The sequence below is a fragment of the Leuciscus leuciscus genome (assembly GCF_965113295.1).
Source record: "Leuciscus leuciscus genome assembly, chromosome: 4".
Lineage (NCBI taxonomy): Eukaryota > Metazoa > Chordata > Actinopteri > Cypriniformes > Leuciscidae > Leuciscus > Leuciscus leuciscus.
In genome coordinates this window covers 26,558,246-26,578,104 of record NC_138728.1, presented here as the reverse complement: position 1 = coordinate 26,578,104, position 19,859 = coordinate 26,558,246, and the positions used below count along the sequence as shown (strand labels likewise).

General features: G+C 40.2%; 1 protein-coding gene and 1 long non-coding RNA gene across 13 annotated transcripts in view; one reads left to right on the top strand and one right to left on the bottom strand.

The window, feature by feature from the left end:
- Nucleotides 1-19,859, bottom strand: part of LOC309496316 (NACHT, LRR and PYD domains-containing protein 3) — a 94,831-nt gene that overhangs the window by 23,650 nt on the left and 51,322 nt on the right. For 11 of the 12 annotated variants that reach the window (XM_082166308.1, XM_082166313.1, XM_082166315.1 and 8 more), the window contains one exon: nt 6,189-6,359. The exons of the other annotated variant lie outside the window; for it this stretch is intronic. In XM_082166308.1, coding sequence (XP_082022434.1) covers nt 6,189-6,359 — 171 coding nt within the window. The remainder of the gene's footprint in view (nt 1-6,188; nt 6,360-19,859) is intronic. 12 annotated transcript variants of the gene reach the window in all.
- On the top strand, nt 6,366-8,430 carry LOC309496324. Its single transcript, XR_014205110.1, has 2 exons — nt 6,366-7,343; nt 8,308-8,430. It is a non-coding gene; the product is annotated as an uncharacterized lncRNA (long non-coding RNA).

Sequence of the window (19,859 nt, the reverse complement as noted above, 5' to 3'; positions counted from 1 at the left end):
TTGACTAGAAGTGATTTATTTTTAAGTGAGCGAATGTTTAAAAGTGCTAACTTAACAGTCTTACTTTTTGTCCCCACAGCAATCTTAGTTTGACATGTAATAGGCACCAGATTAGTTGGGTTTGCTATACGGCTATTGAAGGCCTTAGACTTTATATCTTGTAATAGAACAGCAATAGAGAAAGATACAGGCACACTGGGTTCCCGCTTGTTCTGTAAACATTTGAGAAAGTTACTGTTATCATAGTAGGAACCCAAAACACATCACTGAGAGCTGGTATCAGTTGTTTTTGGTTCACCTCGAGCAGATGGAGGAGGGTGTGGGCCCTGGCGTTTTGGCCGAAGAGGCCGAAGAGCTCTCACAGGAGGGGGCGGGCGAGCTCGGCGCGCAGGCTTCGGTGTTTGAGGTGCCTGACGATTTTTGGTTGGTATCTGGGGGCTTGCAGCAAAAGAGTGGGATAGTCTGGTTCCAGCATGCACTAGTTCTTCCATTTTCTGTGAGAAGCACAGAAGTGGAGTTGCTGGCGAGAGTGAGAAAGTATCTGGTGAAAGGGGCTGTTGCTCAGGTGTTATAGGAGGCTGTGATATGCTGTCCTGGCTTCCCTGGCTGTTTTCCAGGAAGTCGTCCTTGGGTGCTGAATCTTGGAGCAGTTCTAATATGTCTGTCTGTGGTGAGCTCTGTGGGCATGGCTCAGCTGAGATTGTGTCCGTGAGCAGAGGTTGTTGTGGCTCAGTGGTGTTATCATTGTCCTTGTGTGATATGTCAACCGCATGTCCATTTTGCTGCTGAAGTGAAGTCCCGTGTTCATTCATACTGTTTCCAGGTGTGTGTGTGTCGTTCAGATTGACACACACTGCAGAAGGATGATTGAGGGAGAAGTCGATATTGTCCTTTAACACTCTTGAACCAAGTTTGTTTGGGTGATGGCCATCCCGATGAAATAGTTGTCTCTGACTCCAGAAAAGATTGAAGTTGTCAATGAAGTTTACTCCTTTTATATTGCAGGTTTTTTGCAGCCATGTATTAATCCCAAGCAGCCGAGAAAACCTGTTTGTTCCTCTTGCTGGGAGTGGTCCACTGATGAATGTTTGAACTTTCAGTCTTTTAAGTGTTTCAAAAAGTTCATTGAAATCCTTCTTAAGGAGTTCTGACTGCTCTTTATGAATATCATTCTTCCCCACATGAATTATGAGTCGATTTGCAGTCTTATGTTTCATCAGAATGTTCTGAAGTTCCCTGTTTATATCAGAAGTTGTTGCTTGTGGAAGGCAGCATGTAGTTGTATCCCTGCTGCTAATGTTTCTGATTATGGAGTCCCCCACTATCAGAGTCCTGGGCTCGGCTGTGCTCTGAGCTGAGTGCCGCTGTCTGCTCGACCTTGAGCGCCAGTTAGCATCAGTGTTAGCTACTGACTGATACAGTCTGTGTTCGATCACATTCATCACGTTTGGGGATTCCTCATTTACATTCATTAGTACTTCAAATCTGTTCTCAAGATGTATAGGTGTTGGTGGGAGACCAGTGTTTGCAATCCTTGTCAGAGCTGTATCTGGGGTAGAGGATGCTACTGCGGCAATATGTGGGGCTCGTGACAATCTGATGTCTCGAGTGCCTTTGGGTCTCGCTCCCTGTTTGTGCCATCGATTTGTAAGTCGATCGGCTTGTTTCTCTACCTGTCGAGGAGCACTAGTTTCATGGGACTCACCGGCTATATGCTGAGGGCATATATATGCACCGGCTATATTACTGAAATGCTGGAAAGTATTTCCAAGAACAATATTTCATCGCAGCGCCACCTCAGTGAACAAAAATGGGAAAGAGAAAAAAAGCACGTAAAAATTTGAAATGGTTATCATGGCAGCAATATATGATACAATTTTAAAATATGTAGGTTAGGCCATTATAGTTTGGATTTTTTTTTTTATAATATCCCATGAGTCCTAATAAATGCAATATCAACTATTTATAAAGTGCTTCTTTTATAAAGAACACCGCTTTCTCTCATAACGCAGTGACACAGCCCCTGCACGAGAGAATAATTGATTCTCGAGCCATCGATATCAACCAATTCAGCAGCATCGCACGGACAGCACCGGGTAACGTCGCACGTAAGAAGGTATATCTTAAGCAGCTTCCTAAGGTATGGTTCCGGGAACACGCCTAGAAATGGTATACCTTCAGTTAAGTTATACCTTAAGAGTCTTCGAAGCGTACTAAGAGACAACGTTATCGGGAAACTCAGCCCAGGACTGTAGCCTTCAACTTGCTAATGAATTGGAGGGGGGGATGGGCAGTTTTAATTTTTGAGAAACAGTGACCTTGTTTGTGAAATAGTAGGCTACTCCCGTTCTGATTCTCCCCTCGACCTCAGTCTGTTCGGCATCTTGTCTATCAGCTTCCAAAGTTTGTAACTCCTCGTCTGTGTATTCTGGCTCAAAACGATATGGTTCTGGTTTGATACTTGGTTTGATACCAAATAAAAATCCTCTGACAATTCCTCAAAGTCAGCCATGATCACGAATCATGTTTGCTACTAGCTAGTTAGTCACGTTGGTTTTGTTGACGGAACGGCGCTTCTCGGGTGCTGCGCTAATCATTCCGCCCAAGTAGCAGTGCTTCACCTTCTGAGAAAATAGTTCCCAGTATTTAAACGTTTAAAAAAAGGCTGTGTCTCATATGACCTTGTTATTTGTACACACTGTGACTATACAAATCACAACATGTAAATAGGAAAATGTTGGCGTTATTTTGTCACTTATTGGGATTAGTATGCTAGCTGTAGCCATTTACATCCAGTCTTTGTGCTAAGCTAGGCTAGAGGTAGGTGCGTCAAACATACTTACAGCACGCACGGAGATGAAAAAGGTATGTATGGACTTATCTAACTCTGGGGAATACGGTGAATAAGCTAAAGTCCCAAAAAGTCGAAGTGTTCTTTAAAGCATAAAGTAAAGCATAAAGAAAAAACTCTCGCTTGAGAGTATGCCGCTCGTCCCATCGCGCCCGCGGCTAGCACTCTCTACGTTAAAGAGAGCTACCGCGCCCTCTCAAGCTCTCTGCATGACCCAGACGGACACTGTGAGTGAGTTTCCATGCCTGGGATCCAGCCACGCTGAAACTGCGTCACTCACGACGGCTGTTCTCGGGTGAGAACATGCCGCTCTCTTCTTTGCTCTCGCTAACTATCTTATGTCATTCCCCCCTGTGGCTCAGTGGTGGAATCTAAGGCTTTCGCACTAGAAACCTGTGTTCGAATCCCGGCTCTAACACCAGGTGAAATTTATAGCAGCCATGAACCAAAATGTGTACAGCACATTTTAAAATCTGTTTTGCACGTCATGTAAGAACTGTCTACATGACTCAGATGGACACAATGAATGCGTTTTCATGCCTGGGATCCAGCCACGCTGAAACTGCATTCACTCACAGTCACAACGGCTGTTCTCACTGCAAGGACATGCTGCTCTCTTCACTGCGCTTGCGGCCAGCTTCCTTACGTACAGAAAGCGACCCAGCCCCTTGGGCCCTCCTGCGGCGGCCGGCTGGGCCTCGCCATCCACATTTATGAGGTTTTTATAATCTGGAAGTTCCTGCTTTGCAAGCGAAGGTTCTTTCAATATAATAAGCACAATTCACCATAACTATAAGGCCCTATGCTTATCTGGTCCTGGTTGAACTCGAACTACAGTTCTTTTTATATAATAAATAAGGGACTCGGCCCTTTTTAAGGCCTATACCTTGGTTCCCTGTATGAGGCTCGTCACTAGCCTGGCCTCTATTATGATTCATAACTTTACTCTTCTATTACGCTCTGCCCAAAGCTATAGTATGGGGCGAAGTTTTAAGCACGCATGGTGTTTTGAAAGGGGTTCCCATCGCGTAAGCTACTTAAGCAATACGAGAGACCTCTCGAAAGGGAACGACTCGGTTACTAACGAAACCTCGGTTCCCTGAGAAGAGGGAATGAGTATTGCGTAACCCGCCGTGCTACTGTGCTTAAGTCAGGAGATCGCTTCAGTCGATTTAAACCTGATTTTATGGCAGAAATGGGGGCTAATATAGCTATAAGCTACGCCCATTCTGGCGGGCTCTGACACGCCTGGCCGTGAAGCGGACTGATTGGTTTGCGAGCCTGAGCCGCCTCGCCATAGGTTCGTGCAATTGCCGCAGCGCAGCCAATGACCACGCTAGATGCTCACCTATGTGTCTGCTGTGCAGCTGCACTGCGTTTTGAAAATTTGGCTTCAATATTCTCGAGAAAAGGAGTTTTTCCCATTGCGTAAGCTACTTACGCAATGCTCGTTCTCTCTTCTCAGGGAACCGAGGTTACGTTAGTAACCGAGCCGTTCTTCCACTTCTGTTTGATAGACTGCACTGTGTTTAGTGTTTAGTATTGTCACAGTTCCCCTGTGTTTAGTGTTCCTGGACTGTTATCATGATATTCTTTGTCTTGCTGTGTCTGGTTTTCTTTTCCTGTTTAGTTTCTGTTGTATTTTGTTTCTATAGTTACCCTTGTAAGTCTCTAAGGTAACTCATCACACACACCTGTTCCTCATTATCCCTCTTCTTACTTAGTAGCTGCGTCCCAATCCAGAGGCTGCATCCTTCGAAGGTCACCGCGGCGCGACAAAAGCGGTCTCAATTCGAAGGCTCCTTCAAATGCGGCCTCCAAATGCGTCATTCGTTTCCCGTGAAATTAAGGATACAACAGATTGATCCTTCACGGCCTTGCCTTAAATGTAAGTACTGGGTTTCAGCTTACTCAAATATCTAATGGTATATATGAAAAATAAAAAATGAAAAAAAAAATCCTTTAAGCCATTCAACAAATGTTGACTTCTATCATACTAATATGCGATTATATATACTTTATATGCTTTATTATATACAGGACCATGGTGAACATATTTAAACAGTTTGTGAACCTTGTTTTGTTTTTTTAGACAGTTTAACCCCCTGGGGTCGACAAACGCACCGTTAACTTAGATGTAAACAAAATCTTAATAGATCAATATAAGTCTTCTCATTAAATTATTTATAATTCTGTTTCATTAGTGACAAATTTGGGAAGAGGATAAATATTCCACAACTTTCTGAAAATACAGTATGAGAATGAACTGCACAATTACTAGAAATGTTTACCTTGGATATTAAACATCATTTTGAAGCAAAAACTCTAGGCGACAACATCCATTATTCAAAAGTCTTGTGGACACATATTTAGTATGTGTTTTGTGGCCTTATTTCAATAACCATGTGTAAACATTATTCTCTCAAAAATACAAACATGTACATACATGTTGCTCACATATTATGGTAGCCCTGTTTGTGATGAATATGGATGGATGAGTGTAATGACACCTTTGCCATTAATATATTTATAAGCAACTGAAAAAAGCACAAATGTCAGGGCATGTCAAAACATCTCAAAGACCCCAAAAACAGGTTAATTTAACTGTCCAATGTAAAAAAAAGTCCAGTACAAACGTTACTGCCGCTCATCAACGACAGCTGTCACAGTTGCTAGGCGACAAGAACAGTCCTCCGTAGGCTAGAGGGCCAGGGCCGGCTAATCGAGCCGCGCCCGGGCACGGTTCGGAGCACTCACACTAGTCAAACGAACCGCGCTTTGGTGGTCAAACGAACCGCGCTTTGGTGGTCAAACGCACTCGGGCACGGTTCAAACTGGCTAGTGTGAGTACACCCTTAGTTTAACAAAGCAAGACTGTCAGCTGATCCCACGTCTGTGTGTCCCAAATATTTTTGTCAGACTATAATGGGTAGACACTGGACCTTCTAGGAGGGTTCAGGGGCATGGTCCCCTAAAAAAACATTTTGTAATTACATACATTTTGAAGTTTTGCTCACTTTGATAGCAGAATTAAGTGCTCAAACCTCTTTTCAGTGACTAAAATGAGAGTAAAAATAAATGTCTTTGCATTGGCTTTGAAGTGGACTCGAAGCTCTTTTTAGTTGTGATAGTGTCTCAGTCCATATTACATTCACATTGGTAATTTTAGAAAGCCAAATAATAATAATAATACAATTTTATTATTGTAAAAAATATATTGTATATAAAGTGATATGTATGTATGTATGTATATATATATATATATATATATATATATATATATATATAAAGTAAAAAAAAACAACAACAAAAAACATGATTAATGTGAAAGTCAAACCTCAGTATGTTTAGTTGACATTGTGACCTCTCCAGTCCAGTACAGAGCAGCTTCACTCCTGAAGTCTGCAGTATATTGTTGCTCAGGTCCAGCTCTCTCAGATGGTTTGATGATTGTAGAGCTGATGACAAACTTTCCCAGTGCCGATCAGATAGACGACATCCAGCAAGTCTATAACAGACGGTGACAGTGCAATGATTAGGAGATGGATGGTTTCTGTATTCTGTGCATTCTGTTTTCTAATCAAATAGCTATTTGAAGGTCTCTGAACACAGATCATAATTGATCCTGTGGCCATCTGAAAATGGAGGTGAGCTTAAAAGTATTAGATGAAGTACACCTGCTGTCATCAGAACTGCACCCCACCAAAGACTAGGGTTGGGAATCGGACACTTAAGGTCAGATATTGGACACTTGTTATAAAATATTTTTTTTGATTCCAGTGTGTCCAAATTAATGTGATTTTGAAACATTCAAGCGGAAAGAAGACATGAAAGAGAACTCAATTCGGTACTCGCATGATGTTTTCTGTGAACACATCTGAAGTGTGCACAAAAAGCCGCCTCATGTAGCGAGTACTGAATTGAGTTCTCTTTTGCGTCTTCTTGTGCTTGAACAGACAAATACACACAAAATTATATAAAATTATCCTTGTAAACAGAACTTAAGTGAACTTAATTTTTTTTTATCTTTGTTCAGTTGTATTTGTGTACTATTGTTAATTTGTTCTTATTTTATTACTGACTGTTTACTTGTCTTTAATAATGTTTGAAATTTGAAAATAGTTAGGCTAGTTGTTTTAGCCGTGGTATTTTTGTTAAAACCATAGGCATGTCACGAGTCCGTGTAGGCAGGAAGACGAGAACACAGAAGAATAAGATTCCAACACAAGGTTTACTACATATAATCCAACATGTGGTGATCCAAACAGGCAAGGGCAAATACACACACGTAGGTATAACGGTGACCGGACAGGGAGATCAGGATACAAAGTGAAATATATAATAAAGATAACAAGGTAATAAACTAGACACAGCTGAACCAAACTAACTAATGACAGTATCCATAGAAACTAATGAGTGGCGGGAAATCTGAAAAAAATAAGACACATGATAAATGAAAACAAACGGAAAGTCCATGAAAACTAAACTAAGGGTGCTTTCACATCTGTAGTTCGGTTCATTTGGTCCGGACCAAGGGCGAAAAATGATACATTGTAGCATTTTTCAGGCGTTTTGGTTCCTTTTCACACCACACTGATCGCTCTGGTCCGAATCAGTTTATGAGTTGATAAAACGAACCAAAATGCAGTCACGTGACAGCATCCACATCACTCGTTGGCCAGATGTGTCTTGAACGCATTCCCATAACTGCACTTCGTTTGGTCAGAATTAACGTGACGGAAAATTCCAACAGAACTCCCAGAAGTAATCCGGCAGACAACACGCTGCTGATTACTATGGAGAGACGACTGCGTGGGCTGATTGTATCCCTGGTCATATTTTATTATATAGTTTGTCCACACCACTTTAGACAAACAATATATTTGAGAATGTATTCGAAAATAATGTGTTAATGCACTGCACACGGCGAAGGCGCATCGCAAGTCACATCAGGAGGAGGCATACATTAATGTTGCTAAACAGTGACATGCTCATCATCCCAAAAAATTTCCAACGATCCATCAGGTAACGTTGTGCCCTTTCTCTCTTTAAAATTGTTTTTGACAATTGGGACATGGTCATCAGACCAAATTTCTATCAGGCTCCGCACCTTCTCACAACTCCAAGATTGTCCGCGAGCTGCCATGCTTAAAGTGCAAACTGTCAACAAACATTTCTCTCTGACTACGGCAACTGGTTTAGTCCAAAAATGCGCAGTTCTTTGGCAGTTGGTTCTGTTCGAGGTCGGATCACGTTCTCACCACAAACGAACCGCTCCAGAGTTCGTTTCAAAGCGTACCGAGACCTCCTCGAACGCTTGTTTGGTCCGCTTTTGGTGCGCACCCGAGTGCGATTGCCGCATTCACACCTGCCCAAACGAACCGCACCAATGGGGAAAACGAACTCTAGTGCGGTTCAACCGAACTAAACGAGGCAGGTGTGAAAGCACCCTAAAGTTTCCTATGTAAGTGGTCTTTAAGCTGCTGATTTTTGTTCTGTAAACTATGCTGATTTTTGTTCATGGTATTTAGCTGGAATGACATTTTTTTGCAAATAGACAGAATAAATATGTTTGATATGCTTTTTTTTTTTACCTCATGGGAATTAAAACTGGCAATCGGTGAGGCGAGGACTCAATATGCAGAAATAATGGACTTTTATTTATTTTTTTAAATACCCAGAGGGGGAAAACAGGACCGGCAGGACTGGACTGGACTGGACTGGACTTGACTTGATGGCAGGGAAACACAAGAGGAGCAGGTAAACGTGATGCATGTTCGACAACGATCTGGCACAAGAATGCAAACACAAGGAGAATAAATAGGGCAGCAAACAAAGAGGGTAACGAGGAAGGACAGGTGGGGCAACTGAACCAATAATCAGGTAACAAGATGGGCAGGGTTAAGACAATAGAAAAAGGAAACATAGGGTATGTTTACACGACAACCATATGCTTAAGCACAACACGCTAGTAATTCGCTAGCCTGTTAGCGTGCCATCCATCCGCTCTTTATTTTTTTATCGCAACTAGCTTAGTGAATTCTATACATTGTTCGGTTCCGGCTGTAGAGCCCGTGCAGCAGGGCAATTGGGTGACGGTGAGGCACTGTAGTCGCGGGAGAAAACACAGCTCTTCCGTTCCGATTACAACATTAAACAGGTTCTCCCCTCTCAGTGAAACACCCACTGTGAATCCTGTTGAATGTGCCCTAGTTATTGGCGATTCTACTACACGGAACGTGAAAATAGAGACACCAGCTGCTGACCTGTTGAAAAGAGATGCTATTCATCCCACCTGGGATGGTGCTGCTCTTCTCTCTAGTAATATGGCACATAGTCTTAGAGCTCAAACATGAATTGGGGCTCAGGTCAGGAAGCAGACAGACTATCTAAACCGACCGTCTGCAAGCTGTATCACGTCACCAAGGTCAGATAAATCCCATCACATAGAGACTCTTTCACCTAGATATCATCATATAGAGACTGTGTCTGTTCCCCGAATTAGGACATACAAAAAACTTCCAAACCCATCAAAGGGTAAAAATTTAATTGATGTTCAACAAATAAAAAACAGATATGATGCAAATGAGCAAATGATAAAGCTTGGGTTACTGAATATTCGATCCCTTACTTCAAAAGCACTTATTGTTAATGATATGATTACAGACTATAACCTAGATGTGCTGTGTTTGACAGAAACCTGGCTAAAACCAAACGATTACATTACTTTGAATGAGTCCACCCCGCAAGATTACTGTTGTAAACATGAAACTCATCTGAAAGGCAAAGGGGGAGGTGTTGCTGTAATTTATAGTAATATTTTCTGAATTACTAAGAAGTCTAGTTTCACATATAATTATTTTGAAGTGTTGGTGCTTAATGCAACAATATATAGTGTAAATGATAAATCACGTTTGAGATTTGTACTGGCTACTGTATACAGGCCACCAGGGCACTATACAGACTTTATCAAATAATTTGCTGATTTTTTTATCAGAGTTAGTACTGGCTGCAGATAAAGTTCTAATTGTTGGTGATTTTAATATACATGTAGATAACGAAAAAGATGCATTGGGATTGGCATTTAAAGACATTCTTAACTCCATTGGAGTTAGACAACACGCGTCAGGACCTACTCATTGTCGTAATCATACTCTAGATCTAATATTATCACACAGAATAAATGATGATGCTGTTGAAATTCTGCAGCAGAGCGATGACGTCTCAAATCATTATCTAGTCTCATGTAAACTTCATTAAGCCAAGCAATGTTGTTTTCGTCAACGATGACAATAACGAAATGATTTCGTTGACGCATCTTTTTTTTTTGACGATAACGCGACGATGACTAGCTAAAAATGGCTCTAAGGTGACTAAAACATGACGAGACGTTTTCGAGTTTTCGTTGACGAGACGACACGGAACGAAAATGATTATAGTCTGACGTTCACAATGCATGTCATTTCTGCCTATTTTGCGTGAAATCTGTCTGTTTTGAGCTAAAAAAGTATCAGCAATGCTGCCGCTTCCTATCCTTGTTTTGGGTACGCCCACCACCCGGCTGCCGCCATGCCGCGCACCAGATTCCACACAACAACAACACACCTGCGGCTGCGGCTAGTCACTCGCCACACATCTTCGATATGAGGCCGGACTGGACAAAAGCGAAACGAACTGCGCGAGCGAGCGACAGTGTGCGAGAGAGACCGAGTGTGTCCGAGCATTAGTTTAGTAGGCTAATTGGTACAAAGTAATATATAATTATTATATAACTTAGATTACAACATAAATTATAACATAAATTATTATTTAACTAATTATATAATAAAGCCACAATTGACCTTTCGCCGAGCCCCGCCCCCCCTTAGTTACTGTTGCTACGTCCGACAAACAAATGGTCAAACACGACCAGCGCAACAGATTGCCATGACGGAAAAAGGTATACCCGTGCGTGTCAGTGACCTTTTTTGGAGCAATACCTCCGCGATATCTTCCAGATTTAGGCAAAAAGGGTTACAGTATGCAGTGGAGGGATATATTATAATATAAAAATACGCAATGAAGGAGACACGACTACTATCTACGTCTCTATCGAGGCTAATGCTTACCGGTGTTCATACACATCATTTGTGATTATGACAAAGAACAAGGAAACAAGTGTTTAAAAGCATTGTAAGACACTTACTGTTGTGTTTTTGTGTGAAAGAAAAAACTGTCTCTGAAAATAAAAGTGCTGTCAGCAATAATTTCTTATACATGTGTGTTTTTTCGCATAACACGACTAAAATTTTAAATGCTGCAAAACACATGGGAGTTATATTCCCGATGCTGTAGTTTATTTGATCAGTCACAGTATATCATTAATCAAGCTTAATTTGACTTTTCAACTACAATTAGGCAGGTGAACTGAAAGCTTTTACAATCTTTTAGCTATAACTTAGGCCTATATCATTGACAAAAGTATGTGGTGCATTTTCTTCCAAAAATGATTTTCTTTCTCAAATTCATGCTTCAAGTTGACAAAGCACAATAAACGAAATCACACAATAACTGTTTAACCAGACATAGCCTTAATTTGCATCTAACGTTAAATAACTTTCATTGATTGTCTTTCATAATTCACTTACCATAATATTTATTAGGGGGACAACAGATCACAAAAATCGCGGTTGAGACCATAATATTTATTAGTGGGGCAACGGATCATAAAACTCGCGGTTCAGACAATATTATGTTTTTTGAGTTACAGATAGGATCGTTTTTCAGATCAGAAAAACAAAACAAAAAAACCTTTAAGTAGCCATCGATACCACAGCCAGCAGACGTATTTATGCTTCGTAATGTTCGACACATTTAACTGGGAGTGGGGCCGTCCACACTGTTTTATCCATTGTAGGCACCGCTCACGTTGTGTTTTCGGCTTTGGGAATGGAAAGAACACAACTCCTCCAGACAATCTCTCGGGGTATGTAGTGTCCGATTTACAAACGCCATGAGCGCACGCTTCACAATCCTGCTAATGTTTGTCGGACCTGCTCACATAGTAACGGTTGCTATGATGTGTGATTGGACAATGGCCGTTTTGGGGGAGGGGCCGGCGAAAGGTCAATTGCCAAAGTAAGAATGTTTTTATTCCTGGCTTTTTTGGAGTAAAACAGTGATTCCACTGTTACCACTTTATCTGTGTGTAATGTTGTAGTAGCTCAAATTGAATCGAGTTACAACACTCGAATTGCAACACTTGCTACAACCTGTCAAACCTAAGCCCATTTCCAATACTTTTTAACCTAAATTAATTTGTTAAAGACTACTTTTTTTTTTTTTTACTAAAATTGAAAACTTAACTAAAATCTTTTTGTGTTTTCGTCGACTGAAACTTGACTAAAACTATCAAGTTTATAAGTGACTAAAATGTGACTAAAACTAAAAAGCATTTTCGTCCAAAAGACTAAGACTAAAACTAAAAGGGCTGCCAAAAACAACACTGAAGCCAAGGCTGCAAAGCAGACTGCATGTAACAAATATGTTAGACATATCAGTTCTGCCACTAAATATTGCTTTATTAACAATCTTCCTGATCAGTTGCATCTTCTCAGCGTCCCATATAGCTTAGAAGAACTCGATAATGCGACAGAAACTTTTAACTCTCTCTTTTCCAGCACTTTAGACACAGTTGCTCCATTGCGCTTAAAGAAGATTAAAGGAAATAGTCCAACGCCGTGGTACAACGAGCACACTCGGGCCCTTAAGAGAGCAGCCAGAAAAATGGAGCGCAACTGGAAGAAAACAAAACTAGAGGTATTTCGCATCTCATGGAAAGAGAGCTCGATTGCATACAGAGAGGCTTTAAAAGCTGCTAGATCTGCTTATTTTTCAACCCTATTAGAAGAAAATAAACAAAACCCTAGGTATTTATTTGAAACAGTGGCTAAACTAACAAAAAATAAAGCTTCAAGCCCAGAAGTTTCCAGGCAGCATACCAGGCACTTTATGTTTTATCTATAAGCAGTAAACACTTATAAGATTTATAATATCAGGGAGAAAATTATAACTATGCAACCGTCTAATACAGTATCGCATCAGGGAGTGCACTGTAGTCTCCCTAAGGAAAACATTTATTCATTCATTGCTATAGGAGAGGAAGAATTTGCTAAACTCGTTAAATCATCTAAATCAACAACATGTATGTTAGACCCTATACCGACTAAGCTACTGAAAGAGATGCTTCCAGAGGTCATAGATCCTCTTCTTAATATAATTAATTAATCTTTGTCATTAGGATACGTACCAAAAACTTTTAAGCTGGCTATGATTAAACCGCTTGTTAAAAAAAAACTTGATCCTACAGAATTAGTCAATTACAGGCCGATCTCGAATCTACCTTTTCTGTCAAAGATACTAGAAAAGGCAGTATCTTCACAACTATGTTCTTTTTTAGAAAGAAATGATATCTGCAAGGATTTTCTTTTCTTTTTTTTATATTTTCTTTTTTTTTTAAACAGAACAAGACAGAACAAAATATGACCAGAGAGCAAGAACAACGTATCAAAAGAAAATTAAGACAGATGTGAATCAATATAGTCCCAATTGTTCCAAAGTCTTTCAAATTTGTCCAGTTGTAAATGTAATCCGAATGTGATTTATTCCAATTTCCTTATGTCCAAAATAAGGTCTACCCATTCCCTGATTGTCGGAGCAGTTTGAGTCATCCATTTTTTTGTAATGGCCTTTTTCCCTGCAGCCATGAGTATACTCCAGAGATATCCATTGGCTGTGTCCATGGCAGGAGTTTTAAGGCCCAGGTACATAGTTCTGAAATCCAGTAGGATGGGGACATCAATTTGCAGCACTTTGTTGATTTCGAACCAGTACTTTTGAATCACCAAACAGTCCCAGAACACATGGTAATGATGCGCCTCCTGACAACCACACTTTCTCCAACACTCAGCATTTCCCTGTGAAAAATGAACGCTCTGACAAGGTGTTATGAAGAAACGAGTTACACTTTTCCAACAAAATTCTTTCCAGACATGTGATTTCGTGGTTCTCCACTGTGTTGTACATATATTCTCCCATTCCTCATCAGTCAAAGTGAAATTGCCTTCTCTTTCCCAATTATTTTTTATATATTTAGTCGAATGATTTCCCAAATTGTTAAGACATTTGTATATTTTTGATATTATTCCCCTTGAAAGTTCTGATTTATATGCCTTAATAAAGATTTCGATCAGAGGGTTGTAATGGTCATCCTTTTGTTTAATTTCTTGGTTATAATAACTCCTTGTCTGTAAGTACCTGTAAAAGTCCTGTTTTTCCAAGCCAAAGGATTCCCTCAACTCATCAAAGCTTTTCATTTGGTTTTCTTTTTCAATTTGGTAAAAAAATCTTTATACCCTTTGTGGCCCAGACCTCAAATCTCTGGTCGGTTCTGTTTGGTACAAAACCTTGGTCATAAGCCAACCAGTTTAAGATTTTAACATCTTTGTTTAGTTTGTATGTTTTGATCAGCTCTTTCCAGGTTGTAAGCACCGATTTTACCCATGGATTCTCAATTTCATCCAAATGACTCAGCCGTTTATCGTCTGCCAATAAGGCCTGAACAGGGACCTCCGGCAGAACACTACATTCAATATTTTTCCATTGAGCTTTATATTTTGAATCACACCAGTACAGCAATGCTCTGATTTGGGCTGAGATAAAGTAATCTTTCAGACAAGGTAAACCCCATCCACCTTTTTCTTTTGAAAGTTGTAAGGTTTTAAATCGGATGTGAGTTTTTTTGCCTTGCCATACAAATCTTGAGATAGTTTTATTCCACTCATCAAATAAGCGATTGGGAATGGAAACTGGGAGAGTCTGGAACAGGTAGAGGAATCTGGGCAAAACGTTCATTTTAATTGTTTCAATCCTTTGACTTAGACTTAAGTATGGAATAAGATTCCATTTTTCAAGGTCCTTCTTTATATTGGAAAAAAGAGGGGTATAGTTTTTCTTTAGAATTGTTGATAAATCTTTATGAAGAATTACACCTAAATATTTGAGAGATTCTGATTGCCATTTAAATGGGTAAGTCTTTCTAAAAATCAGCGGAGGTCTCCAGTAGGAAAGAATTTCAGTCTTCTGCATATTCAATTTGTATCCAGACATTGGACCAATATCTTTGAGGAAATGCATCACACTAGGTATAGAAATTTCTGGTTTAGTCAAGAACAATAGGACATCATCTGCGTAGCATGCAATTTTATGTTCGATCCCATCAATTGTAACACCATGGATAGTGTTTGATTGTCTAATATATTGGGCCAATGGTTCCAAGTATAAAGCAAACAGAAGGGGGGACCAGGCACAGCCCTGCCTCACCCCTCTTTCCAGAGTCACTGAATCTGTTAAGTGGCCGTTAATTTTGATTCTTGAAGCTGGACCATCGTAGAGAGCCCCTATATTTCTAATTATTTGGTCATCCATTTGGAATTTGTTTAATACTTTGAATAGATAGAGCCAGTTAATGGAGTCAAAGGCTTTCTCTGCGTCCAAACTAATTATGACAGCTTCATTTTGGTGTTTTTGTACATAATTCATTATGTGTAAAGATCATCTTATGTTGTCCTGAGTTTGTCTATTATTAATAAACCCTGTTTGATCGTTATGAATTAAATTTGGGAGTATTTGTTCCATTCTTTTGGACATAATTGAGGTGTATATACGGTAATCCACATTCAGAATCGAAATTGGTCTATAAGATGCACAGTCGAGTCGATCTTTCCCTTCTTTGGGTATTAGAGAAACAATGGCTTCTTTCCAATTTGGGGGGATCTGAGCTTGTTTAAGAGCCCAATTAAAGGTTGTTAAAAGCAGGGGAGTAAGTGTTTCTTTCAATGCTTTATACCACTCGGAGGTGAACCCATCACTCCCCGGAGACTTATTGTTTTTTAATCTCTTGATTGCATTCTGTATTTCCAGAGCAGTAATTTCAGACCCCCGTTTTTTATTTTGTTCTTCCAAGAGTTTCCAGAAAAGAATCTATTTCATCTTCCTTATCTATTGAAATTCTAGAGAAAAGCTTTTTATAGAAAGATTAAAATATTGATTGAATTTGGTCTTGTTTTGTTAAAATTACACCATTCTGACCGTCTCGTATTTTAAAGATTGCTCTTTCAGCTTGTTGTTTTCTAATTTTCCAAGCTAGTAGTTGAGTAAATTTTGATCCAGATTCATAATATGTTTGTTTGGTAAAGAGCATTTTCTTGATTATTTCCTGTGTGGTCAGCTCATTTATGTCTTCTCTTATCTTTTTAATTTCCTGTAACAACTGGGGATTTCTATTATTTGCATGATTGATCTCTAACTGTTTTAGTCTGTCCTGCAGATCGTTCAGTTTTTTCTGTCTTTGTTTCTTCTTGGATGAGGTGATGGCGATAATTTTACCCCTCAAAACTGCCTTAGCAGCATCCCAGAGGATGGGTGGAGAAGTTTCACCATTATCATTTTCCTCTAAGTAAATTTTGACATCATCTGATAGCTTTTTCTTCATCTGAGGGTCATTAAGCAGACTAGCATTAAACCGCCAGAGAGTATTTTTACGTTTTTTCTCCAGTTCTATAGTAATGTAGATGGGGGCGTGGTCACTCAGGTCTATTGTACCTATGTCCACCTCCATAATTTTTTATCTGTCCTTATTGAAAACAAAAAAGTAGTCTATTCTAGTATATATTGTATGTGGATTAGAGAAGTGGGTGTATTGGCGTACATTGGGATTCATCTCTCTCCAGATGTCAATCAGTCCTATGTTTTTTATCAATTTGCGGAATTTGTTGTCTATCGTTTTTCCTAAGTTTTTTTAATTTGACACATCCAGTGTAGGCTGGAGGTGAAGATTCCAATCCCCGCCACAGATAAGGGTTCCCTCTGAGTGGTTTACAATCAAGTCTATAACATGAGTGTAGAAAATGAAATCGCTCATTGGTGGAGCATATACATTTAGAAAAGTAAACATCTTTCCATTAATAGCACCCTTTACGAGTACTAATCTGCCCTCTTTATCTTTATACTCAAGGCTCTGTTCGAAAGTTATTCGGCTTGAAATCAATATTGCAACTCCCCTCTTATGTCTACCCTTGTACGAGGAAAAATACAGTTTATTATAACCGAGTTTACTTAGTTTTTGATGTTCTGAATCATTTAAATGGGTTTCTTGCAAGTATATAATGTCTATTTTTTCTTTCCTCATTTTCGTTAGTATTCTTGACCGTTTGATTGGGTTTAATATGCCGTTAACATTAAAGGATGCTACTCGTAACTTATCAGATGCCATTGTTTCCCTTGATTTGAATTCACCACCATTGAAACATCGATATGGTAAAACTCTCTGGTCAAACAGAACACATTAGAACAAGAAAAGCAACAACAATTAACATAGAAAAAGAAAAACAGCAAAAAAAAAGGATTCGTCCAAAAATGTGTGACGATTCCAAAACCTGATCAACTAAAAGATCAAAACTTGGAGGCGGAGCCATCTCTAAATGAGGGCCCTCCATACCCGGACTTCTGGTAACCATCCGGTCCATGAAAACATAAGTATGCCTCTATGCTCTGCTGACTTCATTAGTAATATATTGAATTTCCTCAAGCCCAACCCTCCACATTTATGTATATAACCCATATATATCTGTTGACATATAGCCTGGTGAAAGGATTATGATTACAAAGCCAATAATAGGGTATTTGATTATAAGTGACCAGTAACTCAGATGCGTTGTATCAGATAATTACCCAAATAAGGGAGGTAATGTAGTCATCTGAGTCTCATTTGCCCCAGAACATGCTGCTTTCTGGGCCGCTTCAAAACAAAAAAGTCTCGTAGACAAACTCACATACCCCATATTGGCGGATCTCTTTCAGTCCATCTGCTTAGTCCTTTGCGTTACTTTGATGCATTTTTTTCAGGAGGCTCTCAGCTTCCTTTGGCGATTTAAACACGCATTTCTTTCCTTCATATGTCAATAGCAATGTCGCGGGGAAGGCGAAACCATGCCTTAGTTTCCTTCTTCTGAATTCCTCGCAAGCCTGCTGGAATTCTGCTCGCTGTTGACGAATGGGGTACGGTAAATTCTGGGCAAAGTAGATCTTCTTCCCCTTGTACTGGATGTTTTTCTTAAGCCTGGCGGCGCGCATGACTCGCTCCTTGTCCTGGAAATTCAGGAATCTCATTATGAAGCCGCGCGGGGGATCCGCGTCTCCATTTCTCGCGCCAAGCCTGTGCGCCCGTTCTATTGTCACCTGAGGAACCTCTACCAGCTCCTGGATCAATGATTCGAGGAAGCCCTCAACCTCTGCTGGTTCCTCTCCCTCCGGAATTCCCACGAGTCTGAGATTCTTTCTGCGTCCCCGTGACTCGAGATCAATGAGCTTTCTTTTTATAGTCGCGTTTTCAGCCCGCAGCTGAGCGTTTTCCTCGCGTTTATGAGCCACCTCCGCTTTCAAGGCCTTTAGCTCTCTCAACTTGGGGAGTTCGTCTTCTGTATCGCTGATGCGGGCTTCTGCGGTCTGGACACGCCTCTCTACTCCTCCCAGGTCAGTCCTCAGAGCGACAATCTCAGCCCTCATTTAAGCTCTCCATCTCTCCACGCTACGGCACACATCATCCAGCTTCTCAATCACCCTTTTGAGTGTGTTGTCTTTTCGGGCGTCATCAGTCTCTGCCCTCGTTAGCCTAGCCGCGCTAGCTTGGGCCGCCACGCTCCCGGGAGAGGCACAATCTGTTATTTTAGATTGCTTACTTGTCGAGGATTTGCCCGAGCCAGAGTTCTTTGACTGTTTGGACATCTTTCACCGCGTCTATTTTCTTTGTGTTTGGGTTTAGCGTTTATATTTGGATTAAATTCGGCAGAGAGACCGAGCTATGCGACTTGTCACATCCTCTCCAACCCTGCAAGGATTTTCAATCAGGATTTAGACCGTACCATAGTACTGAGACTGCTCTCATTAGAGTTTCAAATGATTTGCTCTTATCATCCGATCGTGATTGTATCTCTCTATTAGTGTTACTTGATCTTAGTGCTGCATTTGACACTATCGACCACAACATTCTTTTAAATAGACTCGAAAATGGTGTTGGCATTAGTGGAATTGCATTAGCATGGTTTAAATCATACTTATCTGACCGTTATCAGTTTGTAGCAGTAAATGAAGAGATGTCTTATCGATCACAAGTTCAGTATGGCTTACCACAAGGATCAGTACTAGGACTGTTGCTGTTCACTCTGTACATGCTACTCTTGGGAGATATCATTAGGAAGCATGGCATTAGTTTTCATTGTTATGCTGAAGATACGCAGCTCTATATTTCTTCACACCCTGACGAAACTTACCAATTCACAAAATTAACGGAATGCTTAGCTGATATAAAAAACTGGATGACTAGCAACTTCCTACTACTTAATTCTGAAAAAACAGAGATTCTAATTATTGGACAAAAAATGTCCTCACGTAATAATCTAGAATACTGTTTAACACTTGATGGCTGCTCTGTCAAACCTTTGTCGTCGGTTAGGAACCTGGGTGTGCTCTTTGATACCAATCTTTCATTTGAAAGTCACGTGTCTAGCATCTGTAAAACTGCATTCTTTCATCTTAAAAATATATCTAAATTACGTCACATGCTGTCAATGAAAAATGCAGAACAATTAGTCCATGCGTTCATGACATCAAGGCTAGATTATTGTAATGCTATTATGGGTGGTTGCACTGCACGCTTAATAAACAAACTACAGCTGGTCCAAAATGCAGCAGCTAGAGTTCTTACTAGAACCAGGAAGTATGACCATATTAGCCCGGTTCTGTCAACACTGCATTGGCTCCCTATTAAACATTGTATACATTTTAAAATATTGCTGATCACTTACAAAGCAGTTAATGGTTTAGCTCCACAGTACTTGAGCGAGCTCTTAACGCATTATAGTCCTTCAAGTCTATTGCAATCTCAAAATTCCAGCCAGTTGATAATACCTAG